This window comes from Crinia signifera, chromosome 9 (genome assembly GCF_055691185.1).
Source record: "Crinia signifera chromosome 9, ASM5569118v1, whole genome shotgun sequence".
Classification (NCBI taxonomy): Eukaryota; Metazoa; Chordata; class Amphibia; order Anura; family Myobatrachidae; genus Crinia; species Crinia signifera.
The window spans coordinates 128,821,677-128,846,626 of record NC_139225.1 but is presented as its reverse complement, the minus strand read 5'-3'; the positions used below and the strand labels follow the sequence as shown (position 1 = coordinate 128,846,626).

The 24,950-nt window shown below is 46.2% G+C and overlaps 1 protein-coding gene across 4 annotated transcripts in view; it reads left to right on the top strand.

Annotated features, from left to right (window-relative positions):
* KCNK6 (potassium two pore domain channel subfamily K member 6) overlaps nt 1–24,950 on the top strand; it is a 53,308-nt gene that overhangs the window by 13,369 nt on the left and 14,989 nt on the right. For all 4 annotated transcript variants that reach the window (XM_083159760.1, XM_083159759.1, XM_083159762.1 and 1 more), the window contains exon 2: nt 1,073–1,386. In XM_083159760.1, the coding sequence (XP_083015886.1) occupies nt 1,073–1,386 (314 nt within the window). The remainder of the gene's footprint in view (nt 1–1,072; nt 1,387–24,950) is intronic.

Below are 24,950 nucleotides of genomic sequence, written 5' to 3'. Positions count from 1 at the left end.
CACACAGACCCCGCTGTCGCTTGCTCCCCCAAGCGGCAGCGGGGGCTGCCTTACACAAGCTACGCCACTGGTTTAAGTACCATTCACATCAGTCCACCCGTTTAATCCCCTGAACACGTTTCAAGGCAGAATGCAGGGGACAGCCTATCGCAGGTCTGTAGTCTGTTGATTTTACTAAATACCGTTTCAGAGCCATTCTTACTGCATAAAAATGGCTCTGAAACGTGTAGGACTCTGCTTTTTAAACATTTTGAAATACAGGTTATCTTTAACCGGTAAATCAACTCTGGCGCTTTCCCACTGCAGCCTTAAACGTTTTGAAATGGGAAAAAAACGGCAATATACCGTTTAACAAGTGCTGTGTGAAAGGGGTATTAGATTGTAGGACACATCACAAAACCACTAATTGTACTGAAATAATCGATTGTGGTTGAGCAAAAATGTATATTCACACCTTCTGCACAAATAGAATAAGATGGGTATAGTAGTGTTATGCATCCTGTATAAAGAGCTTTATTATAGAACATGTACGGTATGGAACAGGGGAAAAGTGCCACCCAGGATCACACACCTGTGCAGAATGAGGGGTCTGGAATTTAATGGCTGCTAATTATCTCCTGGTGTCAGGGTGTTACATTCCTTTTCATTGGAATCTCATAGTAATGAGTTACCGCATATGTATCAGTACTTGTCTACACACAGACCTCCTCTTATACACATTCTTATACATATTTGTGGTGGTCGCTAGACCATGGCAATCCTTCTAGGTAGAAAACCAAATCTAGAAGCTACCTTACCTGAATTGGGATGCAGTTATAGTCCTGATGGCATTGGCGTAACTATAGCTCCGCAGCCCCCGCAGTGGTGGGGGGCTCAGAGAAATTGGGGGCGCCGGGGGGCTGCAGGGCTATAGTTACCCGCGTTCTGCGTCTCGACCGGCTCTCTGCCGGGACCTGCCTGACCGTCACGGTCCCGGTCGGCTCCTGCTGCAATGCACTGTCAGAGCATTGAATACCCCTCTATATTAGAAAATGTAATAAACCCGGACTAACCTGCCTGTTCTTCCTTACAGTTCTATCATGAAGTCCTGGCTCGTGCTTACACTTCTAATTGGTGGCTATTTGATCTACCTTCTGTTGGGTGCTTTGGTGGTCTCCAAGATTGAGGGTCCATATGAAGAAGCTTTGCGGAATGAGCTAAAGAGAATGAAACAGTCATTCTTGCAGCAAAGTTCATGTTTGAACGAGAGTGGTCTGGAGGCCTTCCTGGAGAAAGTCATCAGCGCCAACAAGTACGGAGTCTCTGTCCTGCAGAACTCCTCAAACGACAGTAAATGGGACCTGGCATCTTCCCTCTTTTTCTCCAGCACATTGGTAACCACTGTGGGTAAGTAGTAATCAGAGGTGGGGTAATGACCTGTACCAATGAGAGGACATAAAATAGTTTCAGGGGCAACCTCGCAAAACATAAAATGATAAAGCATAAGATGAGAGTGCTGGGACTAGGGGAAATATTAGTAAGAATTTATGGAAGGAAAGGAAAACAAAGGGTAGCGGGATGGAGCATATGTAGACATGGCTAAATGTAATAAACTGTGGCTTTTGCCTTGAAATATTAAAGTGCCAGCAATTTAACTGCAAACCGCGGGTAGTTTTGCAATATATATATATAATGTCATTGAAGACCGCACACAAAATTTCCTCCTGTAGTAAAAGCTTGTATTTGTGGTGTCATAAAAGATAAATATTCACACTCACCCTCCTGTAGACAGAATAGTGGAAGAACCGGCACTTCAAGTATAAAGTTCCAACATTGTTTTATTAAGGCATGAGAGAAATGTCCACACACAGCCCAACAGCCGTTTCAACTGCACTACAGTCTTCCTCACAGGCTGTTGGGCCCTGTGTGTAAATTTCTCTCATGCCTTAAGAAAATTACGTTGGAACTTTATACTTGAAGTGCCGGTTCTTCCACTATTCTGTCTACAGGAGGGTGAGTGTAAAAAAAAAAATATATATATATATACACAACAGCGGCACTCAAAGCTCTCAAAAAGAAGAGACAACTCCAGTCTGAATTAATCCATTTTTTTTTATCGACCTCTGGTATCCAGAATAATTTAATCTATGACATTAATTAAAAGTTGGTTAAATGAGAAAGATTAAAATATTTTTGTAACAAATTTTTTACTTATTTAATGTAGATCAAATGATCAAATGAAAATATAAATTTAACAACACTTGACAATAAACAAAGAACAGAAATGAAATTCCCACATTACCCTGCTACTGCTAAAGAAAAGGAATTTTATTAGTGTTCTTTGTTTATTGTCAAGTGTTGTTAAATGTATATTTTTTATTACTTTAAAAAAAATGTTTTTGATCTACATTGACCCTTTCAGTGGTGTTTTTTTTTTTTGGGGGGGGGGAGGGGGGAGAGTGCTCCCCACTGGGCGAGTTTTTAATGGGGAGTGTTCCCTTAAAAAAAAACACCACTGCCTCCTCGGATCTGGGAAGCGCCGCTGAACTGTCAATCAGCCGCTGCCCGGCCCGGTGCCCCCTCCTGTCCCCGGCAGCCGGCTTGTCATAAGCCGGTGCTGGAGACTTCTATAGAAAGGCCAGAGGGGAGGAGGGAGGAGGAGCGGCAGAGGGGAGGGAGCCGGCTCTAAATAGTGGCAATCCCGAGAATTTTCCGGGCTTGCCAGACTGGGCACTGAGGCACAGCCCGGAAAATTCTCAGGATTGCCACGGAAGGGGTTAAATAAGTAAAAAATTTGTTACAAAAAAAATGTAATCTTGTGCCTTTCTCATTTTAGCAATTTTTAATTAATGTCTTAGATTAAATTATTCTAGATACCAGAGGTTGCTAACACTTCTATTAGCCCCTTCTTTTATTTGTATGTATATATATATGTGTTATTCAAGCACAGATAAAAATAGTACAAGTCCAGCAAACAAAACTCCTTGTGAAACATGAAGAGTTAATCGCACCAAAGTCCTGATTATATATCGGCTGCAGCTCCCTCTCTAGTGAGCAACACCAACTGGAGCCACAGAGGTAACAATCTAGACCAGCGGTTCCCAACCTGTGGTACGCGTACCCCTGGGGGTACGGGTCCACACGCTGGGGGGTACGCCGCCGCCCGGCCTGTAATGGCGGCCGCGGCAGTCAGACAGGTCGATGGAGGGGAGGAGAGTGCATTGCGCATCTCTCCTACCCCTCGGTGTGCTTCCCTGTGACTGGCCGCCCGTCCGCCAATCAATCAGAGCTTGCGGGCCGGCAGCCAATCAGGAGCCGGCCCGCGAACTTTGATTGACGGGCAGCCCAGTCACACTGAAGGGAAGGAGAGATACGCAGTGTGCTGTACTCTCTTTCCCTGAGAGAAGCACTGCAGCGCGGCAGCTACATGGCAGGGGGGCACTGGACTGTCCTCTCCCCAGCAGCAGCGTCAATGGTGAGTGTGCTGCTGCTGGGAAATACTATGGGGGCATTGCTGGCACTGTGGGGCATACTTGTTGCTGGCACTGTGGGGCATTGCTGGCATTGTGGGGCATTGCTGGCACTGTGGGGCATACTTGTTGCTGGCACTGTGGGGCATTGCTGGCACTGTGGGGCATTGCTGGCACTGTGGGGCATACTTGTTACTGGCACTGTGGGGCATTGCTGGCACTGTGGGGCATTGCTGGCAGTGGGGCATACTTGTTGCTGGCACTGTGGGGCAATGCTGGCACTGTGGGGCGTACTTGTTACTGGCACTGTGGGGCGTTGCTGGCACTGGGGCATTGCTGACACTGTGGGGCGTTGTTGGCACTGTGGGGCATACTTGTTACTGGCACTGTGGGGCATACTTGTTACTGGCACTGTGGGGCATTGCTGGCACTGTGGGGCATTGTTGGCACTGTGGGGCATACTTGTTACTGGCACTGTGGGGCATTGCTGGCACTGTGGGGCATTGCTGGCGCTGTGGGGCATACTTGTTGCTGGCACTGTGGGGCATTGCTGGCACTGTGGGGCATTGCTGGCACTGTGGGGCATACTTGTTGCTGGCACTGTGGGGCATTGCTGGCACTGTGGGGCATTGCTGGCACTGTGGGGCGTTGTTGGCACTGTGGGGCATACTTGTTACTGGCACTGTGGGGCATTGCTGGCACTGTGGGGCATACTTGTTACTGGCACTGTGGGGCATTGCTGGCACTGTAGGGCATACTTGTTGCTGGCACTGTGGGGCATTGCTGGCACTGTGGGGCATACTTGTTACTGGCACTGTGGGGCATTGCTGGCACTGTGGGGCATACTTGTTGCTGGCACTATGGGGGTATACTTGTTGCTGGCACTGTAGGGGCATTGTTGGCACTGTGGGCACATACCCAGTACCTGGCACCGTGGTGGCATTCCCGTTTCTGGCACTGTGCGGGCATACCTGGCACCATTGGATCATATGTGTATCTGGCACTTTTGGGGGCATATGTGTATCTGGCACTTTTGGGGGCATATGTGTATCTGGCACTATTGGAAGGCTAACGTGATCCGTTGGAATGTCTGTTGCTTCAGTAATAGAGATTTGTCAAGGTTCTGTTATTTTATATGCTGTCCGCAGAATGGGCTGAGCTTATATTGCGGTCAAGTGGTTGCACTTTTTTTTTTCTCTTCATTGCCAGTATGACTTGCCCCTGTTAAGCCACACCCCTTTTTAGGTCACGCCCCCTAAAAATTTCACGAGGGGGTACTCATAAATGAAAAGCCTAATCAAGGGGTACGGGAGACAAAAAAGGTTGGGAACCACTGATCTAGACATAAAAAAGATAGGGAGGGGGCGCTACATGGTTCATTAAGCCATCTCATTTATTCAGATAAAAGCAAAGTTATCCAAAAGACAATATTTAGTTGGTAGTACCAATAATACAGACACTGTGGGCTGGCTACCACAAGGCTAATACAGCATACTGTACAATGGGTCCTGGAGACATGAATTGCCCTGCCGCTTTCGGGAGACCGGTGTCGGGAAAGCCACGGGGTGAAGAGGACATATTGCGAGCAACACATGCCAGTGGACGCTCAACAAAACTAAATAGCAGCCGATCTGTGAAAGAGCCGGACGGGATTTAATTCAGGTGAAAAAAGAGATAGAAATCCGATCCCGTCTCATTCACACATTAAGTGCATTGAAAGCGGCAATACACTGCACAATTTAATGGGTCATAAAGCACACTAAGCCATTGTTCCATTTACAAAGTGGAGAGGCAGCCTACAGCAATAAAAAACAACGATAAGGATACAAATACCTACAATTACAGTTGCACTAATTAAAGCATTAGCCTGCAATCTCTATACAAAACGTATAAAATACATAAACGCATGATGAGAGGCAAACTATCAATCCATAGTACACTGTACCGCCTAACTGCGGACTTAGGAGGTGATTCTGGTTGATCCGTAAATTCGCATCGAAACGCCACCCACACGAAGGTCAAAATGTGAAATCATTTGATGGTCTAAGAGGCCTCTCTAGCAAGCCCATAAAAACGCTGGGAATTCCCTTGCCAATGCAGACGTGTCGATGCCTGCTCGGGGCAGGCGGCTGAGGTCACATGACTTCAGCGCCTGCTGCGAATTCAGCCATCTCCGGTCAAGATAAACGTCGGTCACTTTTATCTGCAAACAAGGAAAAAAAACATTGGATGGTCAGCACATCCCCTCGCATGCAAATGGCCAGCGGGCGGGCGGCGTTTACCTGTTTGCTAGGCTGCGAACATACGCAGCCTAGCAAACAGGTCTGAATCAGGCCCATTGTTCCTGGACCCCCGCCTTACCTATTTGAATTAGTCCCAGTTGTGGAGTCCCTTCAGCAGAGGTCGCGCATGCACATCGGCACTGACGAGTAGTTATACCACTGCTGAAGTAGAGATGAGAGGATTTGTGGGGACAGATGACTTTTGGATCCGCTGTCTCCCTGCCGTAGGAATGATGAATTGCTTCCGCACCCACAGCAAGTTCAAAACGTAATTATTGGGGGCCTCATAGTCCCCAATAATGAGCGTAATAAATAAGCCACAAGAGAACTTCAAAAAACAGTGGTTGTTTGCTTTGGACAAAAGCCACTTTAGAGGTGGCCTAGATGTATAAATATGTTTTAGGTCAATACAAAGATTTGTCTAACAAACTTTTGCTATCAACCAACTTCACAGAGGACAATTAGTAATGAATTAGTCATGAGTTAGTGGGGTGGCTGATACCTGTAGAAAAATGGAGAACATAATGAGCATGCATATTTTTGATGAGGAAGTAAATATATATTTTCTCATGTGAGGCTCAATTGTCAAGAACCCAAATAGACCTTTCCCCTTCTTGCCCCCTCCCCCCCCCCCTTGCAGCATGACATACACTCTCTCTAACCCCCATACCCCACCGCCTAACCCCCAACACAGCCTTACCGTATCCTTCTCTCCCCCCGCAGCCGAACACTAAGCCGGTTTTCAAGATTCTGGCCTCGTTGTCCTGATGCGTTTAGTTCTGGTGGCAGCCGGGATTCCGGTAGCTGGCTTCCCGACCGCAGGGATTATAACTGCATCTCGTTGATTTTTTTTGAACATTTTTTTTTTTTTGTTAAACCTTCCTGAGTGCCACAGGATGCTTAACCCTGGGTTAAACCAAACATCACCCCGTGTAGCAATAGAGCTTTCTAGTTACCGCAACATGTTTAATAGGATGAATGTCTTAAAAATACTAGAGAATCAGAGTTTTCACAGTACTGGTAAAACTTTTAATATACGTTTTACATGCATCCATTTTGTGATATGCTTTAATGGTTTCCACTTTGGTCATTTATTGTACCGACTACATAATATGTGCCTTGATTTGTTCATCTCTCTGAAAGTCAAATATATGTAAAAAAAATAAAATAATAGTGCTTGTGGGTATATGGAATGGTGTCCTTAAATACCGGTAGATCCCCATTTAGCAACAAAACAGTGCAGTGAGAATTAGAAGGCTACCAGTGCGAGTACAGGGGACAGGGGCGGATTCGTAAAGTGACATTGCTAGTACAGGTGAGGATTAGGAGGGTGACATTTTTAGTACAGATGAGGATTAGGAGGGTGACACGGTTAGTACAGGTGAGGACTAGGAGGGTGACACTGTTAGTACAGGTGAGGATTAGGAAGGGTAACCCTGCTAGTACAGGTGAGGACTAGGAGGGTGACACTTAGTACAGGTGAGGATTAGGAGGGTGACACTGCTAGTACAGGTGAGGATTAGGAGGGTGACACTGTTAGTACAGGTGAGGACTAGGAGGGTGACACTGTTAGTACAGATGAGGATTAGGAAGGTGACACTGTTAGTACAGGTGAGGATTAGGGGGGTGAAACTGCTAGTACAGGTGAGGATTAGGAGGGTGACACTGTTAGTACAGATGAGGATTAGGAGGGTGACACCGTTAGTACAGGTGAGGATTAGTAGGGTGACATTGCTAATACAGGTGAGGATTAGGAGGGTGACACTGTTAGTACAGGTGAGGATTAGGAGGGTGACATTGCTAGTACAGGTGAGGATTAATAGGGTGACTTTGCTAGTACAGGTGAGGATTAGTAGGGTGACATTGTTAGTACAGGTGAGGATTAGGAGGGTGACATTGTTAGTACAGGTGAGGATTAGGAAGGTGACATTGCTAGTACAGATGAGGATTAGATGGGTGACATTGCTAGTACAGGTGAGGATTAGGAGGGTGACATTGTTAGTACAGGTGAGGATTAGGAAGGTAACATTGTTAGTACAGGTGAGGATTAGGAAGGTGACACTGCCAGTACAGGTGAAGATTAATAGGGTGACATTGTTAGTAGAGGTGAGGATTAGGAGGGTGACATTGCTAGTACAGGTGAGGATTAGGAGGGTGACATTGTTAGTACAGGTGAGGATTAGGAGGGTGACATTGTTAGTACAGGTGAGGATTAGGAAGGTGACATTGTTAGTACAGGTGAGGATTAGGAAGGTGACACTGCCAGTACAGGTGAAGATTAATAGGGTGACATTGTTAGTAGAGGTGAGTATTAGGAGGGTGACATTGCTAGTACAGGTGAGGATTAGAAGGGTGACATTGTTAGTACAGGTGAGGATTAGGAAGGTGACACTGCCAGAACAGGTGAAGATTAGGCGGGTGACACTGTTAGTACAGGTGAGGATTAGGAGGGTGACATTGCTAGTACAGGTGAGGATTAGGAGGGCGACATTGCTAGTACAGGTGAGGGTTAATAGGGTGACATTGCTAGTAGAGGTGAGGATTAGGAAGGTGACATTGCTAGTACAGGTGAGGATTAGGAGGGTGACATTGCTAGTACAGGTGAGGGTTAATAGGGTGACTTTGCTAGTACAGGTGAGGATTAGGAAGGTGACATTGTTAGTACAGGTGAGGATTAGGAAGGTGACATTGCTAGTACAGATGAGGATTAGATGGGTGACATTGCTAGTACAGGTGAGGATTAGGAGGGTGACATTGTTAGTACAGATGAGGATTAGGAGGGTGACATTGTTCGTACAGGTGAGGATTAGGAAGGTGATATTGCTAGTACAGGTGAGGATTAGATGGGTGACATTGCTAGTACAGATGAGGGTTAGTAGGGTGACATTGCTAGTACAGATGAGGATTAGGAGGGTGACATTGTTCGTACAGGTGAGGATTAGGAAGGAGACATTGCTAGTACAGGTGAGGATTAGAAGGGTGACATTGTTAGTACAGGTGAGGATTAGGAGGGTGACATTGCTAGTACAGGTGAGGATTAGGAGGGTGACACTGCTAGTACAGGTGAGGATTAGTAGGGTGACATTGCTAGTAGAGGTGAGGATTAGGAAGGTGACATTGCTAGTACAGGTGAGGATTAGGAGGGTGACATTGCTAGTACAGGTGAGGGTTAATAGGGTGACATTGCTAGTAGAGGTGAGGATTAGGAAGGTGACATTGCTAGTACAGGTGAGGATTAGGAGGGTGACATTGCTAGTACAGGTGAGGGTTAATAGGGTGACTTTGCTAGTACAGGTGAGGATTAGGAGGGTGACATTGCTAGTACAGGTGAGGATTAGGAGGGTGACACTGTTAGTACAGGTGAGGATTAGTAGGGTGACATTGCTAGTACAGGTGAGGATTAGAAGGGTGACACTGCTAGTACAGATGAGGATTAGGAAGGTGACATTGCTAGTACAGGTGAGGATTAGGAGGGTGACACTGCTAGTACAGGTGAGGATTAGTAGGGTGACATTGCTAGTAGAGGTGAGGATTAGGAAGGTGACATTGCTAGTACAGGTGAGGATTAGGAGGGCGACATTGCTAGTACAGGTGAGGGTTAATAGGGTGACATTGCTAGTAGAGGTGAGGATTAGGAAGGTGACATTGCTAGTACAGGTGAGGATTAGGAGGGTGACATTGCTAGTACAGGTGAGGGTTAATAGGGTGACTTTGCTAGTACAGGTGAGGATTAGGAGGGTGACATTGCTAGTACAGGTGAGGATTAGGAGGGTGACACTGTTAGTACAGGTGAGGATTAGTAGGGTGACATTGCTAGTACAGGTGAGGATTAGGAGGGTGACATTGCTAGTACAGGTGAGGATTAGGAGGGTGACATTGCTAGTACAGGTGAGGATTAGGAGGGTGACATTGCTAGTACAGGTGAGGATTAGGAGGGTGACACTGTTAGTACAGGTGAGGATTAGTAGGGTGACATTGCTAGTACAGGTGAGGATTAGAAGGGTGACACTGCTAGTACAGATGAGGATTAGGAGGGTGACATTGCTAGTACAGGTGAGGATTAGGAAGGTGACACTGTTAGTACAGGTGAGGATTAGGAGGGTGACATTGCTAGTACAGGTGAGGATTAGGAGGGTGACATTGCTAGTACAGGTGAGGATTAGGAGGGTGACATTGCTAGTACAGGTGAGGATTAGGAGGGTGACATTGCTAGTACAGGTGAGGATTAGGAGGGTGACACTGTTAGTACAGGTGAGGATTAGTAGGGTGACATTGCTAGTACAGGTGAGGATTAGAAGGGTGACACTGCTAGTACAGATGAGGATTAGGAGGGTGACATTGCTAGTACAGGTGAGGATTAGGAAGGTGACATTGCTAGTACAGATGAGGATTAGGAAGGTGACATTGCTAGTACAGGTGAGGATTAGGAGGGCGACATTGCTAGTACAGGTGAGGGTTATTAGGGTGACATTGCTAGTAGAGGTGAGGATTAGGAAGGTGACATTGCTAGTACAGGTGAGGATTAGGAGGGTGACATTGCTAGTACAGGTGAGGATTAGGAAGGTGACATTGCTAGTACAGGTGAGGATTAGAAGGGTGACATTGTTAGTACAGGTGAGGATTAGGAGGGTGACATTGCTAGTACAGGTGAGGATTAGTAGGGTGACATTGCTAGTAGAGGTGAGGATTAGGAAGGTGACATTGCTAGTACAGGTGAGGATTAGGAGGGTGACATTGCTAGTACAGGTGAGGGTTAATAGGGTGACATTGCTAGTAGAGGTGAGGATTAGGAAGGTGACATTGCTAGTACAGGTGAGGATTAGGAGGGTGACATTGCTAGTACAGGTGAGGGTTAATAGGGTGACTTTGCTAGTACAGGTGAGGATTAGGAGGGTGACATTGCTAGTACAGGTGAGGATTAGGAGGGTGACACTGTTAGTACAGGTGAAGATTAGTAGGGTGACATTGCTAGTACAGGTGAGGATTAGGAGGGTGACATTGTTAGTACAGGTGAGGATTAGGAAGGTGACATTGCTAGTACAGGTGAGGATTAGGAGGGCGACATTGCTAGTACAGGTGAGGGTTAATAGGGTGACATTGCTAGTAGAGGTGAGGATTAGGAGGGCGACATTGCTAGTACAGGTGAAGGTTAATAAGGTGACATTGCTAGTAGGGGTGAGGATTAGGAAGGTGACATTGCTAGTACAGGTGAGGATTAGGAGGGTGACATTGCTAGTACAGGTGAGGATTAGTAGGGTGACATTGCTAGTACAGGTGAGGATTAGGAGGGTGACATTGCTAGTACAGGTGAGGATTAGGAGGGTGACATTGCTAGTACAGGTGAGGATTAGGGGGGTGACATTGCTAGTACAGGTGAGGATTAGGAGGGTGACACTGTTAGTACAGGTGAGGATTAGGAAGGTGACATTGCTAGTAGAGGTGAGGATTAGGAAGGTGACATTGCTAGTACAGGTGAGGATTAGGAGGGTGACATTGCTAGTACAGGTGAGGATTAGGAGGGTGACATTGCTAGTACAGGTGAGGATTAGGAGGGTGACATTGCTAGTACAGGTGAGGGTTAATAGGGTGACTTTGCTAGTACAGGTGAGGATTAGGAGGGTGACATTGCTAGTACAGGTGAGGATTAGGAGGGTGACACTGTTAGTACAGGTGAAGATTAGTAGGGTGACATTGCTAGTACAGGTGAGGATTAGAAGGGTGACACTGCTAGTACAGGTGAGGATTAGTAGGGTGACATTGCTAGTACAGGTGAGGATTAGGAGGGCGACATTGCTAGTACAGGTGAGGGTTAATAGGGTGACTTTGCTAGTACTGGTGAGGATTAGGAGGGTGACATTGCTAGTACAGGTGAGGATTAGGAGGGTGACATTGCTAGTACAGGTGAGGATTAGGAGGGTGACATTGCTAGTACAGGTGAGGATTAGGAGGGTGACATTGCTAGTACAGGTGAGGATTAGGAGGGTGACACTGTTAGTACAGGTGAGGATTAGTAGGGTGACATTGCTAGTACAGGTGAGGATTAGAAGGGTGACACTGCTAGTACAGATGAGGATTAGGAGGGTGACATTGCTAGTACAGGTGAGGATTAGGAAGGTGACATTGCTAGTACAGATGAGGATTAGGAAGGTGACATTGCTAGTACAGGTGAGGATTAGGAGGGCGACATTGCTAGTACAGGTGAGGGTTATTAGGGTGACATTGCTAGTAGAGGTGAGGATTAGGAAGGTGACATTGCTAGTACAGGTGAGGATTAGGAGGGTGACATTGCTAGTACAGGTGAGGATTAGGAAGGTGACATTGCTAGTACAGGTGAGGATTAGAAGGGTGACATTGTTAGTACAGGTGAGGATTAGGAGGGTGACATTGCTAGTACAGGTGAGGATTAGTAGGGTGACATTGCTAGTAGAGGTGAGGATTAGGAAGGTGACATTGCTAGTACAGGTGAGGATTAGGAGGGTGACATTGCTAGTACAGGTGAGGGTTAATAGGGTGACATTGCTAGTAGAGGTGAGGATTAGGAAGGTGACATTGCTAGTACAGGTGAGGATTAGGAGGGTGACATTGCTAGTACAGGTGAGGGTTAATAGGGTGACTTTGCTAGTACAGGTGAGGATTAGGAGGGTGACATTGCTAGTACAGGTGAGGATTAGGAGGGTGACACTGTTAGTACAGGTGAAGATTAGTAGGGTGACATTGCTAGTACAGGTGAGGATTAGAAGGGTGACATTGCTAGTACAGATGAGGATTAGGAAGGTGACATTGCTAGTACAGGTGAGGATTAGGAGGGCGACATTGCTAGTACAGGTGAGGGTTAATAGGGTGACATTGCTAGTAGAGGTGAGGATTAGGAGGGCGACATTGCTAGTACAGGTGAAGGTTAATAAGGTGACATTGCTAGTAGGGGTGAGGATTAGGAAGGTGACATTGCTAGTACAGGTGAGGATTAGGAGGGTGACATTGCTAGTACAGGTGAGGATTAGTAGGGTGACATTGCTAGTACAGGTGAGGATTAGGAGGGTGACATTGCTAGTACAGGTGAGGATTAGGAGGGTGACATTGCTAGTACAGGTGAGGATTAGGGGGGTGACATTGCTAGTACAGGTGAGGATTAGGAGGGTGACACTGTTAGTACAGGTGAGGATTAGGAAGGTGACATTGCTAGTAGAGGTGAGGATTAGGAAGGTGACATTGCTAGTACAGGTGAGGATTAGGAGGGTGACATTGCTAGTACAGGTGAGGATTAGGAGGGTGACATTGCTAGTACAGGTGAGGATTAGGAGGGTGACATTGCTAGTACAGGTGAGGGTTAATAGGGTGACTTTGCTAGTACAGGTGAGGATTAGGAGGGTGACATTGCTAGTACAGGTGAGGATTAGGAGGGTGACACTGTTAGTACAGGTGAAGATTAGTAGGGTGACATTGCTAGTACAGGTGAGGATTAGAAGGGTGACACTGCTAGTACAGGTGAGGATTAGTAGGGTGACATTGCTAGTACAGGTGAGGATTAGGAGGGCGACATTGCTAGTACAGGTGAGGGTTAATAGGGTGACTTTGCTAGTACTGGTGAGGATTAGGAGGGTGACATTGCTAGTACAGGTGAGGGTTAATAGGGTGACTTTGCTAGTACTGGTGAGGATTAGGAGGGTGACACTGCTAGTAGAGGTGAGGGTTAGGAGGGTGACACTGTTAGTACAGGTGAGGATTAGTAGGGTGACATTGCTAGTACAGGTGAGGATTAGTAGGGTGACATTGCTAGTACAGGTGAGGATTAGGAGGGTGACATTGCTAGTACAGGTGAGGGTTAATAGGGTGACTTTGCTAGTACTGGTGAGGATTAGGAGGGTGACATTGCTAGTACAGGTGAGGATTAGGAGGGTGACACTGTTAGTACAGGTGAGGATTAGGAAGGAGACACTGCTAGAACAGGTGAGGATTAGGAGGGTGACACTGTCTGACTATATGACATTACCTATACCCGCCATTACCTTTATCCTCAAAATATTTGCTAAAAATGCCAGCGTTGCTCGCAGCGACTGTCCTTTTTTTTTTTTTTCGGGTGCAATATATAACTAAGCATTAATTAATTGTCTTGTCTGTATTTATTTATACTAAAAGGACAGTCGCTGTGAGCGGCGCTGGCATATTTTTAGTAGCGGATATTTTGAGGATCTCTCACGGCAACCTTGGCACTCAAAGGTTAATCATCCAATTTGACATTGTGTATTGACTTAGACACCTGATTGGATAGGAGCTGCAGCTAGTCCAGTCACATGCCTACTATCCTATAGTCAGGGCTATTTTTGTGCAGGCTCCAGCAGGAACTGTGGCCCTTATTCTAGTTCACTCTTTCTGACAAAATATTTTTTAGATGGACAAAACCATGTGCACTGCAGGTGAGGCAGATGTAAAACCCCACCCAAATCTAATTATCTCTGCACAAGTAACACCTGCCTCACCTGCAGTGCACATGGTTTTGTCCATCTAAGAAATATTTTGTCAGAGTGAACTAGAATAAGGGCCTCAGTTCCTGCTGGAGCCTGCACAAAAATAGCCCTGACTATAGTTCCCTATAGTGCAGATGGGGATACTCAGTGAGCTGTGTGACATGTGTACATTACTGCACATGACACTCAGATGCACCTGCACAGCAGCCTATTTACTAGGACATGCAAATGTCCTTCATGCTAATCATCACTGCCAGAATAGAAAGTAGATTGCACAGAGTACTCCTCTGCCTGTCACATCGTAACCCGCTGTCTCCTGACACCCGCAGCGCAGTGACTTCCTGGCTACAGATGGGTGACCTGCGCTTGCTGCAGTAACACCTGCACTTTTGTTACACTTAGCAAATAAAAGGATAGAGAAGAAGCGTATCAGTCCCAGTAATCCCATGTAATTCCCTCCGAGGCACAGGATCATACTGAAACCTTTGTTTGAACATCTCCCTGTGTACACATCTACCAGCTAAGCTGTAAATTCCCATAGCAAATAATCCACCACACAGCGAGGCCTGTGACGTCCTGATAGTAACAGGACCTGTTGTACTAGAGACATCCGTTTTTATCTCCAAACATTGGTTAATTACAAGGATTGACAGGATTAATGACTCACCCCCATGTATGACCAGAGTTAGGTATTACAGCCACAGGATTATTGGCTCACCCCCATGTAGGGCCAGAGTGGACGTATTACAGCCACAGGATTAATGTCTTACCCCCATGTAGATCCACAGTATATGTATAACAGCCACAGGATTAATGGCTCACCCCCATGTAGGGCCACATTGGACGTATAACAGCCACAGGATTAATGTCTTACCCCCATGTAGATCCACAGTATATGTATAACAGCCACAGGATTAATGTCTTACCCCCATGTAGATCCACAGTATATGTATAACAGCCACAGGATTAATGTCTTACCCCCATGTAGATCCACAGTATATGTATTACAGCCACAGGATTAATGTCTTGCCCCCATGTAGATCCACAGTGTATGTATAACAGCCACAGGATTAATGGCTCACCCCCATGTAGGGCCACATTGGACGTATAACAGCCACAGGATTAATGGCTCACCCCCATGTAGGGCCACAGTGGACATATAACAGCCACAGGATTATTGTCTCAACCCATGTAGGACCACAGTGGACGTGTTGCAGCCACAGGATTATTGGCTCACCCCCATGTAGGACCAGAGGACGTGTTGCAGCCACAGGATTATTGTCTCACCCCCATGTAGGACCAGAGGACATGTTGCAGCCACAGGATTATTGGCTCACCCCCATGTAGGACCAGATTGGACGTACAGTATTACAGACACAGGATTAATGGCTCACCCCCATGAAGGGCTAGTGTGGAGTAATGGAAGTGAGATATTTGAGGAGCTGTTGCTACCTGCAATCAAAAAAAATGACCTGTTCAATTGAAATGATTGATTATGATGTATAATTATTGCTCATCTAAGAATTTATTTATTTATTAACAGTTTCTTATGTAGCGCAGCATATTCCGTTGCGCTTTACAATAGCAGACAGTGATACAACAAAACAGGGTATTTACAGACAGTCAAAATGTAGGAGGGCCCTGCTCGCAAGCTTACAATCTATAGGGAAATAGGCATTGATACATAAGGATAGATACTGTATTCTTTATTGCATCGATTCCACTAGAACGCAAGGTTCTATGACTGGTTCTGGAATTTGATAAGCTTGCCTGAAGAGATGAGTTTTTAGGGAACGCTTATAGGTTTGGAGACTGGAGGAGAGTCTTATTGTGCTAGGGAGGGCATTCCACAGAGTGGGTGCAGCCCGAAGAAAGTCCTGCAGTCGGGAATGGGAGCGAGTAATGAGTGTGGATGAGAGACGCAGATCTTGGGAGGAGCGTAGAGGTCGTGTTGGATGATATTTTGAGATAAGAGAAGATATGTGTGTTGGTGTAGTTTGGTTTATGGCTTTGTGTGTAAGTAAAAGAATTTTGTATTGAATACGGTAGAATACAGGTAACCAATGAAGTGACTGACAGCGTAGCTTTGCAGACGATGAACGTCTGGCTAGGAAGATTAGCCTCGCAGCTGCATTCATCATGGACTGTAGTGGTGAGAGTCTGTATTGGGGAAGGCCAATAAGGAGACTATTGCAATAATCAATGCGTGAGATGATGAGAGCATGGATTAGAGTTTTTGCAGTGTCTTGTGTAAGGTAAGGGCGAATTTTAAATATGTTTTTTAGGTGCATGTGGCATGATTTTGAGACAGATTGAATGTGGGGTACAAAGGAAAGTTCTGAGTCAAGGATAACACCTAGGCAGCGAGCTTGAAAAGTAGGAGTGATTGTCATCTTCTTAACAGCGATAGAGATATCAGGTTGGTAACTACTATTTATTGGCGAAAATATAATTAATTCTGTTTTTGAGATATTAAGTTTGAGGTGGCGAGATGACATCCAGGATGAAACAGCAGAAAGGCATTCAGAGACACGGCTCAATACAGATGGGGACAGGTCCGGGGAGGATAGGTAGAGCTGAGTATTATCCGCATACAGATGATACTGAAATCCAAAGGAGCTGATTAGTTTGCCAAGAGATGAGGTATAGATTGATAAAAGCAGGGGACCTAAAACTGAACCCTGAGGTACTCCAACTGAAAGAGGTAGCGAAGAGGAGGTAGAATCAGAGAAACGAACACTAAAGGAGCGGTTAGAGAGGTAGGATGAGAACCAAGAGAGGGCTGTGTCTTTAAGACCTATGGATTGTAGTGTTTGTATGAGAGGTGTGTGGTCAACAGTGTCAAAAGCAGCAGAGAGATCTAGAAGAATTAGTAGTGAGTAGTGGCCTTTAGACTTAGCAGTGACCAGATCATTCACAACTTTAGTCAGTGCTGTCTCTGTGGAGTGTTGGGCACGAAAGCCTGACTGATGCGGGTCCATTAAGTTGTGTGAGTTAAGAAAGTGTGTGAGGCGAGTATAAGCAAGTCTTTCAAGTAGTTTGGAGGTGCATGGAAGTTAAGAAATGGGACGGTAGTTTGAGAGAGAGCTTGGATCAGAATTCAGTTTTTTCAGAATAACTGCTTGTTTGAACAATGAAGGAAAGACACCAGTAGAGAAAGAGAGGTTACAGATTTTAGTTAAGATTGGAATGAGCACTGGAGACAGAGATTTACTTATTTGCGAGGGTATAGGGTCAAGAGGAGAGGTAGTAGAGTGGGAGGCAGAGAAAAGTTCAGATACTTCATCTTCATTTGTGGGATCAAATGAAGCAAATGCTTCAGAGGGCTCAGGTATGGAATTGAGCATATCACCAACTGAGTTGGAGCATACCAATTCATCTCTGATCTTGTCAATCTTATCCCTGAAGTAGGAAGCAAGATCTTGTTCATGGATAGTGGCTAGTGGCTGGTGGCTTGCGTGGGGGAGGGTTGAGAAGGGATTTAAATGTATTAAAAATACATTTTGGGTTAGAAGCTTGAGCAGAAATGAGAGTTTGGAAATATGTTTGTTTGGCAGTTTCCAGGGCATAACTATAGTACTGGTAGATATTCTTATATGTAAAGAAATCCATTGGACTGTGAGATTTACGCCATTTACGCTCAGCTTTGCGTGAGATATTTTGTAGGTGTCTCGTTAATTTAGAGTGCCACGGTTGGCATCTAGGCCTACGTGGAGTGTGGTGGGTAACTGGAGCCACTTCATCCAGGGCTGTTTTGAGGGTTAGGTTTAGGTGTGATATCGCCATCTCAGGAGTAGTGAATGCAGAAATAGGAGCAAGCTGTTGTTGCAGTGAGGAGGAGAGTACTTGAAAATTAATATCATTAATATTTCTGCGGGCTTGAGGTGGATTAAAGGATTTCTGTGTTTTTGAGTTAGAAGTACTAGAGGACAGCATGCAGGTGATAAGGTTGTGATCTGAGAGAGGGAAAGGAGAATTGGTGAATTCCGACACTGAGCACAGCTTAGTGAATATCAGATCAAGACAGTGGCCATCCCGATGAGTAGAGGAGTCAGTCCAATGGGAGAGGCCGAGACAGGAGGTTAGAGAGAGTAATTTGGAGGCATGAGCAGCAGATTTTGGGCTATCAATCGCAATGTTGAAGTCACCCATGATGATGGTTGAGATGTCAGCGGAAAGGAAGTGAGGGAGCCAGGCAGAAAAATCTTCCAGAAATCGTGTTGGCTGCCCAGGTGGGCGATAGATAGCACTGGTTTGGGGGCAAGTACAATAAAGCCTCTTGCAGGCTCGCTGAGCTCGCCATGCTGCAGGCTCATTGCGCTCGCCACAGATTCTATTCTCCCTCTATGGGTGTTGTGGACCACCACGCGGGAGAGTAGCCCCTGTCAGTTGGGATTCCGATGTTAGTCTACTGACCGTCAGAATACCGACTGTCGGGAAATCACCCAGCACCCCCCTCGGCTGGGTCTCCCATTTCTGTATCAGTGGGAAGATTGTAACCTTGGCTGTGGCATGTATATGCGTTCCGCTCCCTTTACAACGGCATATCTTGGATTAGGGCCCAGTCCCAGGTCAGCAGCCTGCTGTAAACATTACATCAGGCCGAGAGCTGAAGGGTTAGTTCAATTCAGGATAAATCATCGTGGTACATAATGTTACTTGTGTATGTGTAGACTCATCAAGTAAAACCAATATTTTAGAATCTTCTTCAGTAATATAATTTGCATAAACATAATTTAAGTATGTGTATTTTGCTAAATATACCATTAGGCTTCCTCTTACCCTTTAGATGCAGTAATAGGGGGGCTGCTTCTTCAAATTATCCAGCAGAGTATTAATGATAAGATTGCTGAAAGACATTAGGTGGATTTATACCATGGGGCTGGCAGGGCTAACAATACCACTGGGGCTGCATGTGTCATGTATGCAAGTACCCAACTACTAACCCACCTGTGGAGAGCAGCAACAGGTCGGTATATGTGTAGCCAGTGCTGCCCTCCTAGCCTGGGGTCGGTGCAGGCACTGTGAAGCTCTCTTTGGCAATTCACTGGATATGTACATCCAGACTTGCCCAGAGACCCCAGATCTGAGATGGGGTTGGCCATCGTCAACCATGCGCAGACCATGGCCGGCATCGGATATGTTTTGCCAGCCTTATGTGGTATATACACATTTATATGCATAAGTAAGAAAGGACACATTTTATATAGTGATATAGTAATCCCTCTAAATCTCCCACATTCCTAGTGAGGAAGTTGGTACATTGTTATGTGATTATAAGTAGCTCCTGCCTCCATCACTCACGCACTTCGTTCTGTGACTGATTTATAGTTGGATGTAGTGTCGATGTAGTGCACAGTTGAAGGATTATATGCCACTACGCATGCAAAGAAACCCCTACGGAGCATGCCTTCCCCTGCCTTTACTACTCCAGACACTGCTACATATGGGATCACTGGCATTGGGGACGCTGAGGCGAAACCAGTGGTGACTGAGAGGTGGTTTGAAGTGAGCGCAAAAATGTCAGTCTTGTGGGCGTGTCGCATGTGTGTCACTGCTAGCGGCTGTCTTCTCGTTAGCCACAAAGTCCGTGTTTAGCCAGAACTGAGCAGTCTGATGGCAGTATCAACGGTGACTATTATGGGTTTGGATATGAAAATGATCAAGGGAATGAGTAATTAGGATTGTCCATCGATGGTATAATATCGATGACTGAGCCCTTTGGTGAAATGCAATGCAATTTGTGTATGTGCAAAACACAAATTATTCGCAGACCCACCATAGTCTCTGATGACCACCACTAATTCGTGGTGGCGGTGTGCTGTGCAAGTGTGGGCAGTGCCACAGGACACTCGGTGCTGACCAAAACTGAGAGAAGCCGTTGTGGTCCACAGAGATTTAGAAAAGTGCACTGCAGAAATACGCAAACTGGCAAATTGCAACACAGGCAGCTGGTGGTGATGCTGTGTGGCTGGCCTGGTAGCCGCATCCTGATAGGCCTATGCTGCAATCCCATCAATTTCACTATTCATCTAGTATGGTGTATCTGTTTACCTGTGCTAGACATTAAGGGGCCCAATTACTATTAAATATTTGCTGCTAATTCCCTGAAAATACCTGTTATTGGGGGGTTAGCTGCAAATATAAAGTACCTCCCGTATGTACCACTGAAGGACCACAGCAGAAATGTTCAATTCCTTCCTGCGATCCAGCCAGCCGCATCCCCCATAGGTTTATATAGGGGATGCGATGCTGCCAGATGTGCGGTTGGCTGCCCGCGTCCCTCACCTACAGGGCCCTCCTACTTATTTTTGTCACTGTTTGGCGTGGAGCGTGTGCCCTGCCACACAGACTCATGTGCAGTCCAATGGCACAACCCCCGATATTATTACTCTCCGCTCTGTACAGACGGGCTGCCGTGTTTGCTCACACCCTGGACTAATATTTGCAGTTAGACTTGCTCCTTTGCTTGGCTGACACTTCATAGATGTCATAGAGCAGTTGTATCTGACATCCCAACTTCCAGTAAATCGAATGAGTACATTGTGAAATCGAAATCAAATCGAATGCAAAAGTACAGATCTCATGCCAAATCGAATGGGAAGATCTAATGCCAGATCTAATAGAATAGAACCTAACATCAAATCTAAAGCAAATCTAAGCGTGTGTACAGGGCTTACAAGGGATGTACCGATCTTACTGAAACCCTGTACACACGCTTAGATTTGCTTTAAATTTGATGTTAGATTCAAATTTCGGTACTCTTTACCTAGAAGGGCACCCATCGCGGGCATTGCATGCACTAAAAAATCGGGTGCGATGCGACCGACGCGATGCCCGCGATTTCCCATAGGGAACAATGTTAAATGTCTCAATTGACCCGATTTTCCTGTTCAATGCCTCAATTGACCCGTTAAATGTTAAATGGGCCACAGAGGCCAAATAGGCACCCTGAAGTGTGAAATGGCCCCCACAATTGTTAACGCCACCCCACGATCAACGTGAACCCGAAGCGTGGCGAGCGGCGGCGGTACGCGTCCTACGACCTTTTCATACCCCCACTATCCACGTCGGCGTGGAGTTGAGAATAGAAAGCGTGGCGAGCGCAGCGAGGGGACGCGGATACCTTCACAGGTATCCGCGTCCCCTCGCGGGCTTCACAGCTGTCTGCGTCCCCTCGCGGGGCTCGCCACACTTCGGGCTCGGTGGCTCGCTGCGCTCGCCACACTTTCTATTCTAAACTCCACGCCGACGTGGATAGTGGGGGTATGAAAAGGTCGTAGGACGCGTACCGCCGCCCCTCGCGGGCTCGCTGCGCTCGCCACGCTTTGGGTTCACGTTGATCGTGGGGTGGCGTTAACAATTGTGGGGGCCATTTCACACTTCAGGGTGCCTATTTGGCCTCTGTGGGCCATTTAACATTGTTTCCTATGGAAAAATCGGGTCAATTGAGGCATTGAACAGGAAAATCGGGTCAATTGAGACATTTAACATTGTTCCCTATGGGAAATCGCGGGCATCGCGTCGGTCGCATCACACCCGATTTTTTAGTGCATGCAATGCCTGCGATTTTTTACTAATGATGCCCACGATCAAAATCGTGGGCGCCGTTCTAGGTAAAGAGTACCCAAATTTCTATTAAGGTGCGTACACACGCACAGATTTTTCTGTCTGATCTATCTGGTGGATCACCCTCTCCTCCTCCACACACTCCAAAACATTGGCCTCTATGGCACAGTCTTCAACTGGTTTTCCTCTTACCTCTTCAACCGTTCCTTCTCAGTCTCTGCCTCTGGCTCCACCTCACCACCTTCCATCCTTCCTGTCGGGGTCCCTCAGGGTTCCGTCCTTGGCCCCCTTCTGTTCTCTCTGTACACCTCCTCTCTGGGTGCACTCATTAACTCCTTTGGCTTCCAATATCACCTCTATGCGGATGACACCCAAATCTACCTATTCTCTCCTGATCTGTCCCCCACTGTTTTCTCTCAGGTTTCCAACTGCCTCTCTGCCATCTCCTCCTGGATGTCTGAGCGATTTCTGAAGCTGAATATGGACAAAACCGAACTTATTATCTTTCCCCCACCCAGAGCTATGCCCCCTACTAATATCTCTATCACTGTTAACAACACCATCATCTCCCCCGTTCCCCAACTCCGCTGCCTGGGTGTCACTCTTGACTTCGCCCTCTCCTTTGCACCCCACATCCAAGCCCTGGCCCATTCTTGCCTGTTCCAGTTACGCAACATTGCTCGCATCAGGTCCTTTCTCTCACAGAGTGCAACTAAGCTGATCATCCACTCATTGGTCATCTCACGGCTTGACTACTGTAATGCTCTCCTCACCGGCCTCGTTCAATCCCAACTGGCTCCTCTCCAATCTGTCCTCAATGCTGCAGCCAGGCTTATCTTCCTCTCCTGCCGCTCTAATTCTGCCACTCCTCTTCAACAAAATCTGCACTGGCTTCCATTCCCCTACAGAATCCTCTTCAAACACCTCACACTCACATACAGGGCCATCTCTAAATCCATTGCCCCATATATCTCTAACCTCATCTCCATTCATACACCCTCCCGCCCTCTATGGTCGGCTGACGACTGTCGTCTCTCCTCCACCCTGATCACTGCTTCCCATGCTAGAGTACAGGACTTTGCCCCTGCTGCACCCCTTCAGTGGAACGCACTCCCTTGTTCCATTAGACTCTCCCCGACCTTGCAAAGCTTCAAACGGGCACTGAAAACTCACCTGTTCATCAAAGCGTACCCTTCCACTGCATAAACCAGCTGGTTCTCCGACCCCTTGCCTGTTTACATCCTGCTATCTAACCACCACCCACTTGCTTGAACCTCTTGTAATCTGTCTGTCTCCCCCTCCTACTAGATTGTAAGCTCCTCCGAGTAGGGCCCTCTTCCCTCCTGTTGTCAAAGCCCACTTCTCTTCACATTTCACTCACAGCTCTCCTATTCTCCAACACTCAGTGACCATCTTCGTCCGCATACTCATCTCCATCATTGGCCTCAAGCCTCTAGTTGTATGTTGATTGAGTCCTCACTACTTATATTTAAGCTGTAATGTGTATTGAACTGTGGCGCTCTTTATTTGTACTCTATTTTTGTTATTTATTCAATGTTATGCCAAGCTTGGTCTCCCTGTATTGTTCCTTTGTACGGCGCTGCGAAACACTTGTGGCGCCTTATAAATAAAATTATAATAATAATCTGGTGGGAACAAAAACTTGGAAATGTATGGGAGCAAATGACAATCAAAAAATTGTTCCCAAATACTTGAAAACAGACAGTGATCAGTCAGACAAATTGTTTAAATCATTCTGATATAACAAATTTATCAAAGCAAATATTTTTTTCTGTGTTCCTGCATTTGGGTGGAAAATTTTGATTGTCATTTGCTCCCATACTTTTCCATGTTTTTGTCCCCACCAGATAGATCAGACAGATCCCATTCGATTTGACATTAGATCTGTACATTTGCATTCGATTCGATTTCACAATGTAGGCACAATGTACTCCTTCGATTTACTGGATCAAATTTGAGATTTCCTTGGCTGCACAGTAGATTTTTCTATTCGATTTTGAGAAAACGGGAACGCGCATCGAATCGAATCGAATGCAGATCGAAAGTGTCCTAAAAACCATTCGATGTGGATTTGATTTTGCTTCTAAAAGCAAAATCGAATCTAAAACAGGGAAAAATCTAAGCATGTGTACACAGCTTGAGGCTTGGAAGTTGACATACTGTCCAAAAATAAAATCACCTCAGATTCAACTTTCCACGCCGGACTCATCTCCCAATTATATAGCCGCATATGGCGACCTATTAATTTACATGCCCTTCTATGTCACAGTATAGCAAAGTAGTGTTCACTCTATAATTTTTTTAGGGCAGGGTGCTGACCATGAGGAGGGCACATTTTTCAATCGGGAGGGCACATTTTTCAGTCAGGAAGGCACTTTTTCATTTTAAAGGGCAAAATTATGAGAGACATATATATCTATGTACTGTAGATATATCTATAGATAGATATATCTTATTCTGGCAGCACAAAGCTGACTACATATACTAAACTGGCTGTGGTAATTGAAGCACTTACCCATGAACAGACTTTATTAGCCCAGGACACAGAGGGGGTGAAGTTCTTGACCTGACCTGACCCACCATACACTGGGAAGCTGTGTAAATATGGCTGCCCTGATAATTCTCCCTGGCGTCTGCTTTTATATATTTACACAGGGGGGCTGGGTTTGCTTCGGCAGGAGAAGCAAACCCAGCCCTCCTGTATCACCAGATCCTCAGCAGACCTATAGTCTGCATGCACGAGAAATTGATAGATGCTGACAGTCACGGCACCAGGGCTGAGGAGGGTGGGACTACGCTGTAAGTCACCACCAGGGCTGAGGAGGGCGGGACTACGCTGTCAGTCACCGCCAGGGCTGAGAAGGGCAGGAGTGTCAGCACAGCTAGGGAGACTGCAGGCAGGGCTGCCATCAAAAATTGTGGGGCCCGGGACAGACACAATAGGCAGGGCCCCCCCGTTCCCCACCATAATACTCATTACATATTATACCACACGCTTTAATGCCTATGACACATTATGCTACAAGCCCTAAATGCCAATTACACATTATACCGCACACCGTAATGCCCATAACACATTATGCTACACAACGTAATGCTAATTACATGTTATAAGAAACAACTTTCTGCGCTTCACCCCTAGGTAAATGATGGACTGAGATAGG